The following is a 21162-nucleotide window of genomic DNA, read 5'->3' as shown; positions in this document are numbered from 1 at the left end:
GGATGACCTTCGATTACATACCAATACACAAACAACATGAAATTGGTTTTAATTAAGCTAGGGCAATCTGTCTGGACTAGAAATACAAAAATGGTATACAACTGTACAGGCAGCCAGTTCTACCACAGAATATATTATAATAGTACGTTCTACATCAAAGGTTGAAGTCTCAAGGGCGTAGGCCAAGGTTACGAAGTATTCGCGTCCGCTTGATCACAAAAATCTTAATTGGAAATGGAAAAGCGTATATGAGTAGGTACATTAATTTCAAGTAGGTTCTTACTTCTTACCTATCACCATAAATAATATCTGTCCCGGCTTTACTCACGTGTGTAGTCGACGTTAGCCCGACTAGTTTCGAACCCATACGGGGTCCTTTTTCAAGGGAGTCAGTTCGCGCACGCGCCGCGGTTTTGACAGCGCGTGCGCGAACGGACTCCCTTGAAAAAGGACCCCGTATAGGTTCGAAACTAGTCGGGCTAACGTCGACTACACACGTAAGTAAAGCCGGGACAGATATTATTTAGAATGGAAATCACTCACGGTAGTTTAAACGCTAAAATATCACCATTAAATAAGATCGTAATAAAATTCAAATTGCTATATTATACCTAAGTAGGTAAATAAATATGAGTATATCCAAAAATAACGGGATATCATAACCAGCGCATTTGGAACCCTCGTAGCTTTAAGTTTGCATACCTACCTTTTTAATTAACCTAATTAATATCAATTAGCTTACAAAACCAAAAATTGACAATCATAGTACAATGTCACTTATTTTGAATAATAGCTTTGCCTTTGACCAGTATAAATTCCCTTCGATATTTTTTTGGACATACTTTTCTCATGCACCCCGGCTTACCCAACAATACATAAGTATGTACACCAGGGACACTAAAAATATAATTAAAAAGTAAAATTAAGCTAATTTGGGCGGGTCAGTACAAAACAAATGGCAAACAGTAAAACTTTCTAATTTAAAAAATATTAATTAACGCATCACGTTTTACCTAAATAATAAGTTGACACACCTGTGAAACTTAATTTACAAAGTATGACCCAAACGCATAGTAGCTATTTTAATGTTCGTTTGATGTTAATAACATTATCAAATGTGTAATTCTTCGTAACTATTCCAATTTCGTAATTGGCATATGGTATCCCATGGGATTGCAGTAATGGGTATTTTTCGCTCTTCCCAAACCAAGCCCGAATATGATTATTCTTCGATGTGCAAGCCTAACAGTCACTCGTCAGCATGAGGCGACACTCCAGGTGATTATACATAAATACTAACATACATTTCTTTATAACATTTTTTAAACAATTTAAATTAGTTTTTTGGTGTCCGTTCACTTCGTGAAAATCATTTTCAGGTCTGAAAGCCTGGCCAACGTTCCGATTGATCCAGAAAATTATAAAGACCCACCCATTGCTGCCGAAAATGTAAAGATCAAAAGAGGGAAAATAAGTCTAATAAAGCAGTATTTGATAGATTACACTGCTAATTCTAATCTACATGGTCTTAAATACATTGGAGAAAAGGAACGCACGTCTGTTGAAAAGTAAGAAATTATTCAACAATCTTTTCGGTATTCGGTTATCTGCGGTCTCAGATTATTTCGGTAATCCGGCTGCGGTTATATCATATATATCTGCAAAGCAGAAAGTTTGTCGACCTCCCGTTACAGTGCAGTGTGCTGTAATCTCAAAAAACCGCTTGCAAAAGTTTATTTGGATAAAAATCTCTCTATTTCTATTCTATATGTAAAGTCTTTACATGTCCCAAGTGGCACAAGTGTCCTACATGAAATTTAAAATAAAAAAATTCATAAGTGAGAGGTTCCTTGATTTTCGGCTGATAGGAGCTATCAGCCGGAGCCACAATAAGGTGAAGCACCTTATTGTATAAGCACAGTCAAGTGAATTAGCGCTCCAAAACGTTGCCGCGGTGAAACCAACAATCAGCAGATTTGTAATTTTACTGATAAAAACTATTAAGTACAAAAGAATTTGAGTATTATTTCAGAATATTTTGGCTATTCATGTTCACGTGCTGTGTGGTGCTCTGCGCTGGGCTGATTCGCAAAGTTTGGATAAAGTGGAATGAAAGTCCAGTGATCGTAAGCTTTGCTGAAAATTCTACTCCAGTTTGGCAGGTTCGAATTTTTCGATTTGAAATAAGTAAAATAAGTAAAAAGCTAGGTGGTGAGCGGTAAAAATAGACGAGTGGCTATTACTCAACAAAAAGTAGGTACCTACTTACTTAAGTGTTTCAATATTATTTTTGAGATTTATAAAATATATTAAAACATGGCTAATTCTGCCTATGGGTATAAAATATGTCAAAAGAACATTTTAAATTAATACTTACACAAATAATGATAATTAATCTTCACACACACACACATACACACACACACACACACACACACACATAGTTAAAATTACATAAGTAATACGGTTTGATAAAATTAATAAAGCTTCTATTATCTCGGCCACAAATGAACCAAAATAGGTACTCATAAAAAATTCACTTTATAGATTCCGTATCCCGCTGTGACGGTGTGTTTTGAAACAAAGGCACAACAAACGAAATTTAATTTCACCGAATATTATCATCTTTACAAAAATGAAAGCACCTACAAAAATTTGACCGAAGAAGAGTAAGTAATTCACCAACAGGGAAATGCACTAATTATTGTTCATGACTTTTCAACCCCTCACTCCCCCATAATTATTAATATTTTGTACCTTATTTTTTACACTGATTTTTAATAAGTGGGTACCTAAGTACCTATAAAGAGAGCCAGCGCGTGCCAGACCTTCCTTATTTTGTAAAAGCTAAAAGTTTCTCTGCGTATTGTCCGCAACACTGGGAGCAACGTTTGTTTGGATGTTTGTTTGGATCATGGTGGTTTTGGTAAATTGACAATACGCAGCGAAACTTTCAGCTTTTATAAAATAAGGAAGATCTGGTACGTGCTGGCTCTTAGGCCACTACTTAGATAAATCTTTAATAAGTATATTACACACTAGTTGATACTTACTTACTCAGTTTCGTTCAGTAGTTACAGCATGAAGCGTGCACAAGTAAACAGATAGACAAAACTAACGAAAATCTATTTTGGGCTTCATAACGATGATAATTGATATTAAAGCTCTCTCCGATTATAATGTAGAGGAATCGTCCAGTTATAATTTTATTATATATAGTACATAAAGATTACTCATTTTTATCAGAATGCATTTATTATTTGAATTACTTACCTAATTGAAATTTCTATAAACAGGCGAATGCTATTTGAAGACATTTCTCTAGTCTGCGACGATCATCTCGCTCCAGCAAAGGGGAGAAAATTCTCTTCTGGAAACAGTACAGTTGAAAATCTGAAAGAGGTGGGTAACACCGACCACCTTTTCTAACATTTTACTATGCCTATATTAGACTAGTAAAATGATAAGATTAGATCGTTTAATTTTTTTAGATTTTTTTTCAAATCTTGCTATGATTTTTTAAAATTATTTTAACTGAATCGAATCGTAACTTCAATTGTGGTCAGTCGGGTACCATAAGTAGATATAAAGTTTGTCATCCATTATTATTCTTTGTCACACTCCGTTCCTAGTTCTCTATCCTGATTCTACAGACCGTAGCGTTAGTGGTCATCACATTGTACTTAGGTATAGGAAGATGAAGATTTTTTTTAAATAATTAAGTATACTTAGACTTACTTACTTAAATTATTGTTTTACAGCTATCTCCAAACATAAGCGAAGTTTTTTTCGGATGCAAATGGAAAGATATTCCAAAAGAAAATTGTTCCGATCTGTTTCTGCCCATACTGACTGAAGAAGGCCTTTGCTATACTTTCAACACGCTGGGAGCCGAGGAACTGTTTCGAGTAGAAAAGTATTTATTTTAATAAACCGTTAAGTAGCTAGACCAATTTGAATCCAACAAAAATGCGTGGATGAAGTTTTTTAAAAATCCTGTGGGAACTCTTTGATTTTCGGGGGTAACAATTAGCCTATGCCAGTCAGGATCCACCTATCTATTTACTAAATAGATGGTCTCTGCAATTCCGTTCACGTGAAAATAGATTTTTTAAATCCCGTTCGTCCAAATCGGTTAAACGGATGTGAAAAGCTAGCAGACAGATAGACACTTTCCCACCTATATTTAATTAAAGCCTCGAAAGTTCGCTTGGTTAGAAAATAACACATATATTTTTATTTTCTATGCAGCCTCTCAAGTCTTATTAAATTAGGATATACTTAGCTATTATTCTAAACGATGCAATTGTTGCTCTATAAAATAAGGAAATAGTTCTGAGTCTATATATTATTAGTTACCTATTGAATACTTCGTATTTTATTAAATACACGCTGTTCCATTAGCCTTAACACAGATTACAACTATCTGGAGTACTCAAATCGGACGGAGAACGAAAGCTGGAGCTTAGAAACCGGGTATCAGCCCAATTCACCATTAGAAACTTATCCGCATAGAGGCTCGGTAAGTAGGTTCATAACTGAATAATGTAAATAATTCGAGGGTAAAACTAAAACCCAATAAGTCCCACCCAACCCGATAAAGACTGGTTTTAGCTAGGTTCAGTGTTTACCACACTGTTCGCTCCCAAAATCTCATTTACTAACTATAGGTAGATATCTATCTATCTATGTAATTTTAAGCTAACGTAAAAAAAACATAAAGATAGATACATCTTAATAAATAAACTTATAAAAATGTTCAAAAATATGGTGAGCACGGAACAGAAAAAACAATTGTGGTGAACTGTAATAAAACTTTAAGAACAAAATCGACGAGAGCTCGTCTGAGACAACGAGAAGTACCTAGTCGACAACAAACTTAGTCGGGTACGTATTGTTTTTTTGTTATTAAACCTATTCATATTAATTTAGAATTTCCATTTCAGGGTTATGGTGTTAAGGCTGGATTAACATTTTTATTGAAGGCTAGAACTAAAGAACTGGATTATTTATGCAAAGGACCGGTCCAAGGTTTTAAGGTAGGCTCGCTCCTTAGCTCGTTCACAAACTGTATGATGTTTTAGTAGCTACGAAGGTACCTACTAGGTAGGTACCTACCTTGTCACGATCTGGGGTGATTCGCTGACTCATTGTCTAACACTGAATGTTACGTTAGCCACCGAGCTAATTTTACATTGGTTGGTTCTACATTGCTGCTTCACTGAGTGATCTTAAAATAATCTTTCGTAGAAAACCTTTAATGGATTACAAATAAATGTCAAACGATCTCGGTGGCTATCATATCAGACATCAGTGTTAGACACCGAGTTTGGAATCAGTAGGCTGACTGGGCCTGCATTTGTATTATTTTGGTGTATCGACGTTTATCACGATTCATGATCGGTAATATTAGAACCCAAAATAAGTAATCGTCCTTGCTATTTACTAACTAGCGCAGATAATAATACACATAACCGTGTCGGGAATACATAGATAGGTATATATTATTATCTACTTACTACATCCACAGTTAATTTTCAGATATTACTTCACAATCCAGCGGAACTGCCTCGACTTTCACAGCAGTATTTTAGATCGCCGCTGTCTCAAGAAGTTGTGGTCGCTGTCAAACCGAAAATGATGACCACCTCTGAAGGACTAAAACCATACGACCCTACTAGGTGAGGGAGGGTGATCCCTGTCATAATGTTGCTTGCGGAAAAGGATAGCACTAGATTTAGACCTGTTTATTTAGTTTAGTTTACCTAGAGATTGTGTACAAGAGAATCGGCCCCACTGTCGCCTTAACATTTTCATAAGAAACATGTAGATTCCATCAATAAAATGTGGGTAAGTAAGTAATTCGCGAAGTGATCATCTCATGGCGGCTCTCCTTATCAATGACAACAATTAAAGTATTATTTATTTTTATTGTTATTACGTATATTTTGTTGCAGGCGCCAATGCTATTTCCCCAGCGAGCGCTACCTCCAATACTTCAAAGTGTACACGCAAGCCAATTGCGAAATGGAATGTCTAACCAACTTTACGTACGCACGATGCGAATGTGTCCATTTCGGCATGCCACGTGAGTCTTTTATTAATTAATCACTCTCATATTATTAAATAATGCTTATTACAATGTTCAAATGTGAACCGGTCTGATAGTCCCAGACGTAGTGATACTATTATATATATGATCACTGTGACGGGCCGTGCGTGAGTCGTGACGTACCACTGACTGCGAGAGGAGGGTTCGCTGTCACCCTCCCACAATCCTCATCCTACCCGACGAGCCGTCTCAATCATGCGGTATACAAGCTGTGATAGCCTAGTGGTTAGGACGTCCGCCTTCTAATCGGAGGTCGGGGGTTCGATCCCGGCCACGCACCTCTCACTTTTCGGAATTATGTGCGTTTTAATTAATTAAATATCACTTGCTTTTACGGTAAAGGAAAATATCGTGAGGAAACCTGCATGCCTGAGAGTTCTCCATAATGTTCTCAAAGGTGTGTAAAGTCTACCAATCCGCACATGGCCAGCGTGGTAGACTATGGCCAAAACCCTTCTCATCCTGAGGGGACCCGTGCTCTGTAGTGAGCCGGTGATGGGTTGATCATGATGAATGATGAACGCTATAAGTACCTAATACATAATATGCTTTCCATTTTAATCTCAGACGGTCCTGGCATGGCAGTGTGCAACGCGGGAAGTGTAGCTTGCATAAAGAAAGCGCAAAGTAAGCTAACTTTTTAAATTTTAGGGTTCCGTACCTTAAAACGAAAAACGGAATCCTTATAGAAATACTTTGTTGTCTGTCTGTCGGTCTGTCTGTCTGTCGGTCTGTCAAGAATCCTACAGGGTACTTCCCGTTGACCTAGAATCATGAAATTTGGCAGGTAGGTGACCTCTTATAGCTGACATTCGGGGAAAAATTAAAAAATAAAGTTAAATTGTGGTCATAAACTAATAATAATTAGTATTTTCAATTTTCGAAGTAAGATACTATATCAAGTGGGGTCAATATGAAAGGTCTTCAACTGTACATTCTAAAACAGATTTTTATTTATTTTTATGCATCATAGTTTTTGAATTATCGTGCAAAATGTCGAAAAATACGACTGTAGTACGGAACCCTCGTTGCGCGAGCCTGACTCGCACTTGGCCAGTTTTTTAAATGATTACCTGCAGTAAATTTAATTGGGGTAACATAACATTTGCATTATACTTTTGCCAACCGACAAAAAATGTCATTTCTCGGGCTCAAGGTGGCATAGAAAAGGAACTGTACTGTAGTACACGTAGCTGTGTGAATGTTAGATACAACCTCGCCTAACAAAAACATTTTTTTAGGGTTCCGTTCCTGAAGGGTGCCAACCCTATTACTAATCTTCCGCTGTCTGTCCGTCTGTCTATTTGTCTGTCAGCAGGCTGTATCGCGTGAACCGTAATAGGTAGAGAGCTGAAACTTTCACAGAATGTGAACCTATATTTCTATTGCCGCTATAGCCTATAACAATAAATTATAAAAATTTCAAAATTGGCGCCATGATAATTAAAAAAAAGTAAAGTGTTATATCTTGTACAGTACGCAGCAGAAAATAATTTACATCGGCCTTTAGAATGACATTTCGGCTTTGTAAAGCGTTGTCTCTGTCACTCATACCTACGAGTATATGACGTTTTGTTGGTCTCAACGACAGAGACAATGGTGTACAAATCCGCTATCTCCTTCTAAAGATCAATGTACATTATTTTCTGCCGTGTACAGTACGAGTACGGAACCTTTTGTGTGCGAGTCTGACTCGCACTTAATCAGTTTTTATTTTACGCACTAAGCATCAGAATGGCATTTTTTAAAATTTCAGTGGAACTGGTCACAGCTGACATTGAAACTCGTATAGCGTCGGAAAAGCAGACTAACGACACTCTTGGTGAAGCTCGTCGCGTAGCATCTGAATGCAAATGTCTGCCTGCATGTACTTCCATAGAATACGAGGCTGAAACATCGCAGGCAGATTACGACTGGAAGGCAATTTATAGAGCTTACAAGATACCGATTGACGAAAATGATAACGAGTAATTAATTACAATTAATTTTAGACGTGAGGATGGATATAGAATAACAATAGAGATGGCATTCCTTTTTCAAAATTTAACGGACTGCGCAGAGTATTAAGATTTAGTACAACTGCACCGATTTTTTTTTCAACTGGCTTAAAGGCTCTGGGTTCTAGCCATTTTTGCCTGCCTTTAATGCACCGATTTTTTTAAATTAGCTTTACGGCTCTGGGTTCTAGCTCTTTTGAGTCTGATTTGATATATTATGTCTCATGAAAACCACATCACGAGATTTAGCTCTGTCGTTGTTTTGTTTTAAAGATTGTATAGTACGTGGCAGAAAGTAATGTAGATCGGCGTTGTCTCTGTCACTCATACCTATATGACGTTTTGTCGGTCTCGACAGAGACAGTGCTCTACAAATCTGCTATCTCCTTCTAAAGGTCGATGTACATTACTTTCTGCCGCGTACTGTACTAGAGAATTACCCATTTAAAATCAAAATGGCCTTTGACGTTAAACAGTTTAACGTTACTCGGCACGCTAATATAAATGTTACTTTTAACTAAGGATTTTATTTTTTCAGCCTTCTTTACGCTCGAGTGATGATTTTCTTTAAGGAAGCGCAATTCATAACATCACGGCGTTCAGAATTGTATGGACAAACGGATTTCCTTGCTAATTGTGGAGGTCTGCTCGGTCTTTTCATGGGATTTTCTATACTCAGCGTAGCGGAAATATTATATTTCCTTACTTTGAGGTACATCAAACTCATGTAACCTAAGTAACATATATTATGTATGTATCATACTATACTCCTACTACAAAATTATAATAATATTGATATCTAATTTTTTACAGGCTTTGCTGTTTACTCTGGCGTCGACGTCAAAATAAGAAAAAAGGGAATTCAAAGAAGTTTAGTAACCAACATCCAAAAAACGAAAAAATTAAACAACTGTACGTTGATTAAAATTTTATTACGAGTGCCATCACAAAATTAGCAGCTACAGTGGCAACTGGCAACGGGTATCTTTACAAACATGTGAACAGCGTTGTCTCTGTCACTCATACCTATTGTCGGTCTCAATGACAGAGACAACTGCAACCTAAATGTCGATGTACATTACTTTCTCCCGCCTACTGTAACCAGTACAAACGGGTAACATTGGTATAATAACGAGGGCGAGCGAATTAAAAATATGAGAACACAAAAACTAGATAGGTGGCACCAAGATAGCACTACATATTCAGAAAGATATTCATATAATTAGCTAGTTATACCTATCTATATACTTTGTTATATCTTACGAATTATAAATGCAAAAGTGTATTTTTCAAAGTTTTAATAAAAATTTTATGTGATGATTATACTGGTTTTATTTTATTTTGACTGTAGATACTACTGGCTCCCCTAAGCTTCTAAAGCTTAGCACACACCTTTAGAGTAAAGGTCTAGAACCGTATTTGCAAACATTGAAAACCGTTAATGCTAAGTAGCTTTACGGGGAGAATACAGTGAAATTTAAAAAAATCATGAAAGAGATTCAAAACAGGCGTTTAGGGGGCGACAGCCAGAAACAAACATCTGGACAAATTACATAATATTAGGAAATTAGTTTAGGGGATTTTGTTTGAAGAATAAGTTACGCGCAACAAGTTACTCGGCTGCCCATCACTCCAAGAGCTGTGACTCCACTCGGCGTCACTCTCTTGGTCTGCGCTGAGGCTTAGGTACATAGCCTATCCTTTCTTCAATAGTTTTGAGTCCTGTTAACTGTTTAGGTGTTTCTTCTTGCATTTCGTTCCCAGTGGATAAATTATTTGCTTGATTCCGCCTGTAGGCTTCGTACTCTTGTAAAACGTCCAGTTTTAACGTTATTTCGGTTAAAGGTCGGCGTATCATTTTATATTCTGTAATAAAAAATAATTTTGAACGCGACAATAAAAGATTTATTTTTGACAGTTGGTACTCTTTACGGAAACATGATGCAGAGATAATAGAACTGTAGGAATGTACTAGGTTCAGCATAGCTACTATCATAAGTATCGATAAACATTGGTTTCATAATATTATAGATTATTATATTATCACAAAAAAAAACAATACAGGACTATTCACAAACATAGGTCCATAAATATTTGTCTATAAATAAAACTACGTATTTCCATCGATATAAATGACAAGATATGCCCAAGTGAACAAAATTTTTCACGGTTTTGGAACCAAATAAATCAGCGCCACCTCTTCGATACTAATGAACGACCCGTTTGAAATCCAGGCATCACTGAGGTCGTGCTAAATAAACATTTTAGGACCAATGAGTCGGTGCCATTTTGCTTGTTCAATGTCCCTGTCCTTACGAAGTAATATATAGGTCAATACGTATTTCATAAATTAAGATCGCAACAATAGGGTATTTCACCTTTTTTTTAAGTGTCTTAATTTGATCCTAAAGTGATAATAAACTACCAAAAATATTACAAAACATTTATTCGATTGATAAGTGCACAGATATACCCAGATATGTAACTAGCGTGGCCCCCTCAGTCCCTCTCGCTCAAGCAGAGGTACTTACTTGTGAAATGTTATTCCGTCTATTTTAAGTTCGCTTCGGCTATTGTAGCCTAGTATACTGCCACCCAACATTGCACAATAACTTCAAAAACAAAAAACAACAAAACGAATCAATTCTTTATTTACAATACTTGAGTCAACATAACCTCACTTCACGTTGTTTGCCAAAATCTCACGTACAAATACATTTTGGCAAACAAAATGTATGATTATGGCCACGGTGATAAGGACAAAACATAATCATTTTATCACGGTCTAATAAGAGCTTGAATGCATTGAGCTATCTCACTCTAACAGTAAGTGTCATAATACCGATTTTCCTTCCACTTATTTCGATATCGATATTTTACTAACTACTTACACTCTACATTCTACATCACTAAATTCGATTACTAAAATATCTACGTTGTTCAATCACGTCACCTTTCGCATATTTACTGTTTTAGGTGCTGTTTTAGCATCAGAACTATAGTGCAGTTTGGTTAATTGTGTTGAAATAAGTGTTTAATAAACGAAAAAGCTTAATTTAACTTACCAAAATGCTGTACCTCGAGGATTATTTGGAAAGTAAGTTTTACTGTGCTGATTGACAACAAGACACGCCAACGCCATTACGGTTGGCAGCAATGAGATATGACGCTTACTACTTTTTTTTGCCGCGATATTTGAAATTTTGATATGCTTTTGAAAGCATTTTCCAATTTACATTAATTAGAACTTAGAAGTTAATTAAATTGTACATATTTTTGCAGTGATTGAGCATTTGCCTCAGGAGTTAAGGGACAGATTTACAGAAATGCGAGAAATGGATTTATCAGTGCAAAGTAAGTAAATAGGTAGCATAATAGAAAATGGAATATAACTGGTGAAAAGTTTCGGCAACGCTGTAAGCTGTAATTACCACTACCTTGTACGCCTTGTACTTGTTTTTAATGAACAACAATTTTCCAAAAAAAAACCTGCAACTGTAGAATACACATCTCCATCTATATGGCTAGACTTTATATTTGTCACCACAATGTACAATGTTTCTAACAAATAATCGATTTATTCGCTTATTTTATCTGTGCTTCATTCTTCAAGAATCGGGATTGTTTCAGTAGTTTAACCATGATCTTAAAAAATACAGATCGATATACCTACAGTTTCCAATTTTATAATATTATGGTATTGGTTTTTAGTATAATTACTATTTACAACTAACTATGGGTTGTATGAAAACTCAGGGTCACTCAGTGAGCGATGGACAAAGCTTGGACTTTATGGGATCAAATGAGAAGATCCATAGAACTAGAGCAAGGGATATGTCAGCGGGTTGTGAAGCTGAAGTGGCAATGGGCAGTGCACATAGATCGATAAACTGATAGATGTTGGGGTCCCAAGGTGCTGAAATGGTGACCTTGCACCAAAAGTGCAGCATAAATAATATCTATCCCGGCTATACTCACATGTCTAGTCGACTTAGCCCGACTAGTTTCGAATCCATCCGGGGTCCTTTTTCAAGGGAGTCAGTTCGCGCACGCGCCGCGACTGTGACTGCGGGCCGCGCGCGTCGCCGCCGCCCGTAGAGACCGCTGGGAGGGTGGGGTGCAGTGTTGAAAGGCGTCCACACTAGGTGGACAGACAACATCAAATGAGTCGCAGGGGGCCCCTAGATAAAAATATTATAATTAAACTTAAACATAGGCTTATCTAATTATTGTACAAATTGTGCAAGCGGAGAATAGTGCCAAGAGTACTGGCTGCATCCTGGATCAAATGAAGGATCAGCCTGGCTGTCCGTGCTGGACACTGGACAGTCAGGCACATCATTTGCGCAGTCCTTCTGTCACTGTCTGTCTCTCTGTCAAGAAACCTACAGGGTACTTTCCGTTGACTTAGAATCATGAAATTTGGCAGGTAGGTAGGTCTTATAGCAGACATAAGGAGAAAAATCGGAAAACCGTGAACTTAGGGTTACATCACACAAAAAAAAATTCAAATGTTGTCATGAACTAATAATTAGTATTTTCAATTTTCGAAGTAAGATAACTATATCAGTAGGTAAGATAACTATATGAAAGGGCTTTTACCTGTGCATTCTAAAACAGATTTTTATTTATTTTTATGCATCATAGTTTTGAATTATCGTGCAAAATACGACTAGTGCGGAACCCTCGGTGCGCGAGCCTGACTCGCACTTGGCCGGTTGTTTTTAAATATATTGTATACATTGCAGATAACATGGATACATTAGAGAAATGTGTGCGTACACTGTTCGGTGGATGCAGACGCGGAGATGTCAACACTGATCAGGCCAACACTGAGTTTGCTGACATCAAGAAGGGATACACCAAAACTCTGGAGGAAGCGGATGAAAAAGTCACACTAGCCAATCAGATGTACGACTTAGTTGACAGATATCTCCGGAGACTAGGTAAATTCATCACCTATGGTATTGTGGGACACTCAACAGAAGTGAACCTTTTTAAGCATTCATCATCATCATCATCATCATCATCAGCCTGTGGATGTTCACTGTTGGACATAGGCCTTCCCTAAAGAGCGCCACCACACCTGGTCCTCAGCCCTCCTCATCCAGCCACTTCCCGCCAGCCTCTTTATATCGTCGGCCCATCGTGCTGGAGGGCGTCCCACACTACGCTTGCTTAAACGCGGTCTCCACTCAAGGACTTTCCGGCTCCAACGGCCATCGCCTCTACGACAGGCATGACCTGTCCATTGCCACTTCAGCTTCACTGCTAGTAGTTTGGGCTATGTCAGTGACCCTGGTTCTCCTGCGGTTCTCCTCATTTCGGATCTTATCCCTTTATGCATTGTACCTACCTATATAAATGTTTGTCTCGTGAAAGGCTTCTGCCGTAGCTAGTTACGACCAGGCAAAGCGCAGTGCCGCCAAGCGATTATTTTAAGCGCAGAGCTACATTATTCCTGAGTGGTAGATATTTTAACTAAATTTCACTAAAAAATTTGAGATCGCTATGAAAATTGTAATAAAGCTACCCGAGTGAAGCCGGGGTGGATCGCTGGTTCCAAATATAATTGACATGTTGTTTGTATTGACAGACACAGAACTTCATAAATTCAAGTGTGAGCTGGAGGCAGACAACAAGGGCATAACGGAGTTGTTGGAGAAACGTTCACTAGATCTGGACACCAACACCAACCATACCAGCACCTCCAACAATAACCACTATAAGGATAGCAGGTGAGGTTTTACATTTATGTATGGTATGGGTTTAAATGAAAAGCTGCCATACTCCTTCCAGGTTAGCCCGCTATCATCTTAGACTGCGTCTTCGCTTACCACCAGGTGAGATCGCAATAGTGTAGGATTACTGTGTCACGTCACTTTTCATTAATCCGATTTGTGGAATCCACACCTCCAGCCTTCAAGCACACTCAGAGACAAAGACCTTATTGTCATTGTGAATACGGGTGTTTGTCTCAGCCAGAGTTAAAAGGTCTGGCCAAGTACAGATGGGAAGATTTCACACACTTTAGAATACATTATGTGTAATTATTAGTTATGCAGATTTCCATGTGTTAGGTAATTAGTTTCACTGTTGGAATAGACCACTAGGAGGGCGAACGTCTTAACCACTAGACTGTTACCACAGTTTTTTTAAATACATTATTTTATATCGTAGATATCGCATTCGGGCTGAAAAGAGGCGCGACAGTTGGGCGACTAGGGAGTCGCGCGCTCACGCCAGCAACGGGAACATGTCCAGGACTGATTCTGCTCTACAGGTACGTACTAAAGTACAGTACGACAAGGCTCTCTTGGCACTTGAATGACATTGACAGGGGGCGTAGTTGTAGAACAAAGGATGCCAGCAAATAAAATCTCCTAAATTTTCGGAACATATTGAAAATGTCAATGTGGAAAATCGAATAAGTTTTATCTAATTTCAACTGAATGAGATATTGGGAAATGTTTCCAAATCGAGAAAGAATAACAAAACCCATTTATAGGCCATGCATTTGCAACTTATCTGCATGTTCACCTGCTCAAATACTATATTTACCTAATGCGATTTCATAGCTATAAGATGCAGACACATTTATGCTGTATCTTTTATCAGGATATATATGTATAATATGGAATGGCTCTAATATTAAAAAAACAAATGAATTTCAGATTTTTTACTTAGCAACACTGCATGGGGGACAGTGTGACACAAAAAGGTGGCGGTTCTTAGTTCCGATTATGGCCACGCGCCTATAGAGCCTTGTCTATTGTTCCTTGTTTATCATGGACTTCCGCAAAGTAAACGCCTGTTTCGATCCAAAATACGATAAACATGTTTCTGACTCATATGTTTTCAATCAAAAATCAATTGTCCAGACTCCAAATATTAATGCGTTGTGTACATTGCATACGTGGGCTCAGTGTGTCTCTGTGTAAGAATGTATTAAAAAAAACCGGCTAAGTGCAAGTCAGGCTCGCGCAACGAGGGTTCCGTACTACAGTCGTATTTTTTCGACATTTTGTACGATAATTCAAAAACTATGATATTTGAAAATGAATAAAAATCTGTTTTAGAATGCACAGGTGAAGACCTTTCATATTATGATACCCCACTTGATTTACCTAGTTATCTTACTTTGAAAATTGAAAATCCTAATTATTAGTTTATGAACACAATTAAATTTTTTATTGTGTGATGTAACCACAAATTCACGGTTGCCCCGAATGCCTGCTATAAGACCTACCTACATGCCAGTACCCTGGAGGTTTCTTGACAGACCGACAGACAGACAACAAAGTGATCCTATAAGGGTTCCGTTTTTCCTTTTGAGGTACGGAACCCTAAAAACGATATTTGTGTCGCAGGCTGCTCTGGGCCGCGACTCTTACTCGCTGGGGCACGCGGGCAGCGCGATCGCCGCGGCCGCGAGCCAGGCCATCGCCGCTACACAACAGGTAACTACTTAAGGCTGGGCTTCTTGCACTGGTCGACACCGCTGAGGTGGCGGGCACAGGGTTTGAAGCTAGGATAAGCATTTAGGTAGAAACTGGCAACTTATGATGAAAAATAAGCACTGATTTATGACTAGGGTAAGCAGTGCTTTTATGCCTGTAAGTTAGTGGTACTGATAGTTCAATATTCAGTCAAACAATCTAACATTTTATAGCCCTGACTTCCAAACCCTATCTTGGGAGTCAGTGTATGCGTCGCGCGGCTAGATCGTAGAGTTGATGAAGTATCTATTTCATAAAAAGGTCGACGAATACTGGCCAGTGGCCATATTGTTTAATTGCCAGCGTTTGTCCATTTGGCCACCAAAGTTTGGGCATAAAAAAACTGTAGGGTGCCCATAAAGAACTCAATGACCTATATGACGGTATCGTGTTCGGTTAGATGCAGCAGGGGCGGCGCACGGCGTCGCTGAAGGCGTCGTACGAGGCGGTGGCGGGCGAGCTGGCGCACCAGCATGCGCACCACGCCCACCACGCCCATCATGCTCACCTCGAGCACGGTGAGTTGTGCAGCACGATGCGTGTCCACGGATCATGTGACAGTTCACAGTATCGTGTTCGGTTAGAGGCAGCAGGGGCGGCGCAAGGCGTCACCACGCTCAGCATGCTTACTTGTATTTTTTTTTGATCGAAGTTTAAAAAATGAGTACCAACGTCCAACTCTCTTGTCGGCGTCGCACCACCGCCGATGTGGTGAAATAGTGCGGTGCGACGCCACAACGCATCGTTGCACCAGCTCTGGGGTGGAGCACGCCCGTCTAGGTGTCTATTCACTCTTGAAGATCCCAATATTGTAACTCGCTGGGAAAACAGACGCCGGAAGGGCATTCCGTGTTCTAAGAATGCGTAATAAAAAATTTAAACGAGTCTCTGGAATTTTGACATGATAAGTAATGACGATGCCGCGCTGCGCGGTCTGCTATTAAATTAGCCAGGGGGAAGGGAAAGAGTTCTAAGGAACCATTTGTTCTCCACTCGGAAATCGATTATTGAAATAGGCATAGGCCGTAATATCTCTTAATGCGTATTTGTTGCATTCCATTATGTAATTTAGACTGTAATTTAGATGACGAAGGGGCTGGCGTGTCCAACATCCGTGGCAGACAAAAGTCCCATAAAAATTAGGATTAAACCATCGATATAAATGACAAGATATGCCCAAGCGAACAAAATTTTTCACGGTTTTGGAACCAAATAAATCAGCGCCACCTCTTAGATACTAATGAACGACCTGTTTGAAATCCAGACGTCACTGAGGTCGTGCTAAATAAACATTTTAGGACCAATAACTTGCTTGTTCAATGGCCCTGTCCTTACGAAGTAATATATAAATTAATGGATTAAAAAAACACTCCGAAATACATCCTGTATACAATACCGACAGGCAACCTTATTTCAAAGTTTGGAGTTTTTCTAGGATAGATTCATAGATTTCTGTATATTGACACATTTCTCTCTGCAGGCCAAGGGATGTCATCAACACACGCGGTGCAGAGCGCTGTGCACTCGCATTCCTCATCCGCTGCATCTACTAACAAACGACACAAGCAAAAGTAAGCCAACACACACAATTTTACTCATTTTGTCTATATTGTGACTAGCCATATTATTATAAATGCAAAAGTGTTTGTTTGTTAGTTTGTCGTTCAATCACGCCGCAATGGAGTAACGGATCGACGTCATTTTTTGCACCGTTAAAGACCTGAAAGTATGCGATTTCTAACGTCACTCGAACATGGACTCACACCACGGTCTTGGCCCTCGGGGGAGTACGAACCAATCAAGTCCAACCAACCCATCCGTCCCAACGACATTCTAAGCCGTGGTTAGTGCGTCAAAAGAAGCGCCCTAAAGGAAGACGTTACCCACTGATCTTTTTGTTTATTTCCCTAAAGAGCCATAAGGCGCGAAGGCTCGCGAAATGCCAATCCCTCCTCCTCCCCCCCCCCCGTCTTCCCGTCTTCCCCATTGTGACGCTGCAACAGCTAGTAGGACGCGGCATGCAGCTCTTGCTTTCTCAATAATACCCTGACTAAGACATTATTTTCAGAAAAAAACCGCTCGAGTGAATCGACCGTGGATTACAGCTATCACGCACTAGTCCGACCCGAATCCGAGAAATTACGGATATAAAAAATATCTACGACATAATCTAAATATTATAATTATAAAAGGAAAAGGTGACTGACTGACTGACTGACTGATCTATCAACGCACAGCTAAACTACTGGACTTATCGGGCTGAAATTTGGCATGCAGATAAGCTATTATGACGTAAGCATCCGCTAAGAAAGGGTTTTTCAAAATTCAACCCCTAAATGGGTAAAAATGGGTTTGAAATTTGTGTAGTCCACGCGAACGAAGTCGCGGGAATAAGCTAGTATGTCATAAGCTGCCATACAAAACAAAAAGTTACATATTTTCACCGACTCGGATCGGATAAGTGTGTGACCGCCGTTCAAGGAGAGGCTATTAATATTCACTTATTAATCACAGAAAGAATGCGTACGGCACCTCAAGCAGTGTGGGCTCGTTGCACTCGCAGCAGTCCGTGTCCGCCGCCGCGAGCCGCTCGTCTTCTCCCACTGTGGGGTAAGCTATACATATTATGTATATATTGTATATGTATATGTATATGTATATATATACATTGCGAAAATATAAATCTGAAAATGCAATTTGATTATTCATTGTTGCATCTCTTTCTCGGTATAGGTCTGTTACCCTGAGCTGGCACGTACAACAAATTCACACATTACGCTTGTGTAGTGTCTATGAATAAGAGCAAGTGTCATGAAGAGTCTCTCTATCTCTCTGTGATTTTTGTTTTCATTAGTCAATTTTTGACCATGCATTATATTAAAATGCATTTGTGTGAGTACTGTGAATGTGCCAGCACTGGGTAACCGACCTATATAGTGAATATATTTATCCTACTCACATTCCCCTTGCTTAGGGCTTCTTAACTATGTACTTGTTCAGACTAGAGATTCGTGCATAAACGAACTGCGAGCAGACGCCATTATAAATTAAACTTCATTCATTTTCAGCAACATGAGCTCGGTAGTGAACAAGGTCACAATAGAGGAACCTATGGAGGAGGAATGGACGTACGACCCCAACGAGCCGCGCTACTGCATCTGCAACCAGGTGTCCTATGGGGACATGGTCGCCTGTGACAACCAGGATGTGAGTAACTTGTAGCGGATAGAATAAAGGAAGCTGTGTAGTGTCCTTCAAGTTAACAAATTTTTTTCACGAGTTCATTTCCGCGATCAGCTGATTGTAGGGTTGTAACATTGGAGTTCTCGTATCTTCCACGGGTATCACGCTACGAGGCTCATTATTTTTTGGAACACCTACACATCAGTCCTAACCTCAGCTTGCTAGGATGTTACGGACATTATCTAACATCTTGTATATCTATTTCAATTTTAATAATAATTAATACCATTGGTTTCCAGTGTCCATACGAGTGGTTCCACTACCCGTGCGTGGGCATCACAGCGCCGCCGAAGGGCAAGTGGTACTGCCCGCAGTGCCAGACCAACATGCGCCGCAACCGCGCGCATCGCAAGAACTAAACGTCAGACTGAGGCCACACGATGCGTTGCGGCGCCGCACCGCTGCGCTGTGGATTTGTGTATTGGGTGTTACACGCCATACTTTTTGGCGGGCGTTTGCCGCTCCGCCAAAAAGTATGGCGTTATAACGCACCGCCCCTTCCCGCTTCGTTTATCTGGTCCCAAGTCCGTTGCGCGTGCGGTGCGATCATGCCGCACGACGTCGTAACGCATCGTGTGGCATGGTACAGCAATTTATATAAAGGATGGGGCAGCGGCACCGCAACGCAGCGTGGGACGCCACTCTTAAAGTTTCCAAGATGGTCAAGCGGCTTGACGTCAAAAACGTATATTTTTGCTTGATTAATAAATAAATAAATAAATAACCTTTTATTTGTGATTCAAGCATTTTGACTGTTTACAAAGTTTGCTTGATGCTTGAGTGCTTGACGCGTGATTAATGCGATTTATATCTTGTGTTGCGGCGTCGCACCATCAAGTGTAAGTAAAGTAAGTAAGTAAGGATATGAGGAACAGAGTGGCGCCGCCAGTTGTGCGCCAGAAGAAAGAGGACATGCTTGCTTAGTACACGATTTATTATTTTAAATTCTGATTGCGATATGAAACCTCTTTTCAAAAGTTTTTAACAAAGTAAGATAGTGTGCGCATGCGCGGCTGAATTGGCGCGTCGCGTGAATGAATATAAAATTGTCATTCCTACCTATATGACGTTTTGTCAGTCTCAACGACAGAGACAGTGCTCTACAAATTTGCTATCTCCTTCTAAAGGTCGATGTACATTAGTTTCGGCCGCATACTGTTCTTTGGTAAATACCGTGAGGTCCGAGCCTGTAATTATTATACTGTGTACAAAAGTAAGCTTGTACTTTTTCTTCTATTCTAACAGTTCTAGACACTAGAAGTTCTTGATAAAAAAAACTTTTTTTAAATGTGATTCAATAATTTCTTTGAAATATTACTTCTATTGGAACTAGATGGCAATATGCATCATTTAAATGAAAACTGTATATTAGTATTAGTAGTAAAAGTATGCATAGATTTGTAAACTTTCTTTATCTAAAACTAGCTTATGACCGCGACTTCGTCCGCGTGGATTTAGTTTTTTAAAATCCCATGGGAACTCTTTGATCTTCCGGGAAAAGTGGCATATGTCACTCTCCAGGTATTGAACTATACACATGCAAAACATCACGTCAATCCGTTGCTCTGTTGCGACGTGATTGAAGGACAGCAAAAAACACAACTTTATAATAAGGGTAGTGATGCGCATAGGTGCGGGAGGGGTGACAGTTGTCACAAGTTGACGAATCCCTGAGCTCTCGCGTCACGTCATCACACCCTCCCCGCACCGCTCTACTGCCGCAGGAACCTACTCTGTTATGCGTTATGCCTAAAATACTTATATGTTCGAATCCAGAATGCAAGCTGTCTCTGTACCTTTGGTCAAAATCAGTTAAACGACTGGGCCGTGAAAAGCTAGCATACAGATAGACAGGTACACTTTCGCATTTATGATATTAGTAACGGAGTATGGATATGGATATAATATGAAAGCTAATTGTTTGTATAACATAGGTATAAGTCCCGCAAATTGCTAATGCGCGTGGCCGCCATCTTAGTGACGTCAGCACTAGACTGACGACTTTCGGCTGACGACAAAATGACGTTATTTCGATGTTAACGAGACGTGGTTCCAGCGCAATAGAAATTAGCGGGACTTATACACTGACATAGGTTTAAAAGTTAGGATGAGCTAAGTATAATAATGAATATTATGTATTCGTATTTATTATGTCAACTAAGCCGTCTTAAAAGTTGCAAGTAAGGTAACGACACCAATTATGGACGGTTTAAGGACAAAAAAATATATATTTCAATATATCTCCTTAGATAAGAAACATATACAGTTAGAACTAAATGTAGCATGAAGGTTGGGTTATCCTTTATGTAAT

At 39.2% G+C, this 21162-nt stretch overlaps 2 protein-coding genes and 1 long non-coding RNA gene across 4 annotated transcripts; 2 read left to right on the top strand and 1 right to left on the bottom strand.

Annotated features, from left to right (window-relative positions):
• The first annotated feature begins 67 nt into the window (after positions 1–67).
• LOC117991125 (pickpocket protein 28-like) lies at positions 68–9423 on the top strand. Of its 2 annotated transcripts, none has more exons than XM_069504916.1 (15): positions 68–311; positions 580–1278; positions 1380–1568; positions 2033–2162; positions 2548–2669; positions 3297–3402; positions 3762–3916; positions 4405–4522; positions 4947–5039; positions 5542–5681; positions 5958–6088; positions 6680–6739; positions 7869–8079; positions 8648–8821; positions 8923–9423. In XM_069504916.1, exons 2-15 carry the CDS (start codon positions 1262–1264, stop codon positions 9032–9034), a joined length of 1758 nt encoding a protein of 585 aa, XP_069361017.1. In that variant the 5' UTR covers positions 68–311; positions 580–1261; the 3' UTR covers positions 9035–9423. The 2 variants fall into 2 exon arrangements, with proteins under 2 accessions (XP_069361017.1, XP_034834569.1); XM_034978678.2 differs by having other exon boundaries at positions 161–187; positions 1078–1278.
• On the bottom strand, positions 9025–11257 carry LOC138403645 (uncharacterized). The gene is made up of 2 exons (XR_011237862.1): positions 11175–11257; positions 9025–9975 (listed from the first exon to the last, which is right to left on the bottom strand). It is a non-coding gene; the product is annotated as an uncharacterized lncRNA (long non-coding RNA).
• Positions 11024–19832, top strand: Ing3 (Inhibitor of growth family, member 3). Its single transcript, XM_034978682.2, has 11 exons — positions 11024–11206; positions 11392–11463; positions 12858–13055; positions 13706–13847; positions 14290–14392; positions 15480–15569; positions 16009–16126; positions 17089–17179; positions 18123–18218; positions 18677–18815; positions 19091–19832. Exons 1-11 carry the CDS (start codon positions 11179–11181, stop codon positions 19208–19210), a joined length of 1197 nt encoding a protein of 398 aa, XP_034834573.1. The 5' UTR covers positions 11024–11178; the 3' UTR covers positions 19211–19832.
• The last annotated feature ends 1330 nt before the right edge of the window (positions 19833–21162 follow it).

Source organism: Maniola hyperantus, chromosome 19 (assembly GCF_902806685.2).
Source record: "Maniola hyperantus chromosome 19, iAphHyp1.2, whole genome shotgun sequence".
NCBI lineage: Eukaryota > Metazoa > Arthropoda > Insecta > Lepidoptera > Nymphalidae > Maniola > Maniola hyperantus.
This window is presented reverse-complemented; position numbering and strand designations above follow the sequence as displayed.

What these genes read in the sequence shown, in the direction of transcription:
- Ing3 (XM_034978682.2), top strand. Translation starts at nt 11,179, where the DNA reads ATGCTGTACCTCGAGGATTATTTGGAAA. An exon ending in AATGGATTTATCAGTGCAAA is followed by an intron (nt 11,464 to 12,857) that starts GTAAGTAAATAG and finishes TATACATTGCAG; the next exon opens with ATAACATGGATACATTAGAG. An exon ending in TCATGCTCACCTCGAGCACG is followed by an intron (nt 16,127 to 17,088) that starts GTGAGTTGTGCA and finishes TTCTCTCTGCAG; the next exon opens with GCCAAGGGATGTCATCAACA.
- LOC117991125 (XM_069504916.1), top strand. An exon ending in CTTATCCGCATAGAGGCTCG is followed by an intron (nt 4,523 to 4,946) that starts GTAAGTAGGTTC and finishes TTTCCATTTCAG; the next exon opens with GGTTATGGTGTTAAGGCTGG. An exon ending in TGTCCATTTCGGCATGCCAC is followed by an intron (nt 6,089 to 6,679) that starts GTGAGTCTTTTA and finishes TTTTAATCTCAG; the next exon opens with ACGGTCCTGGCATGGCAGTG.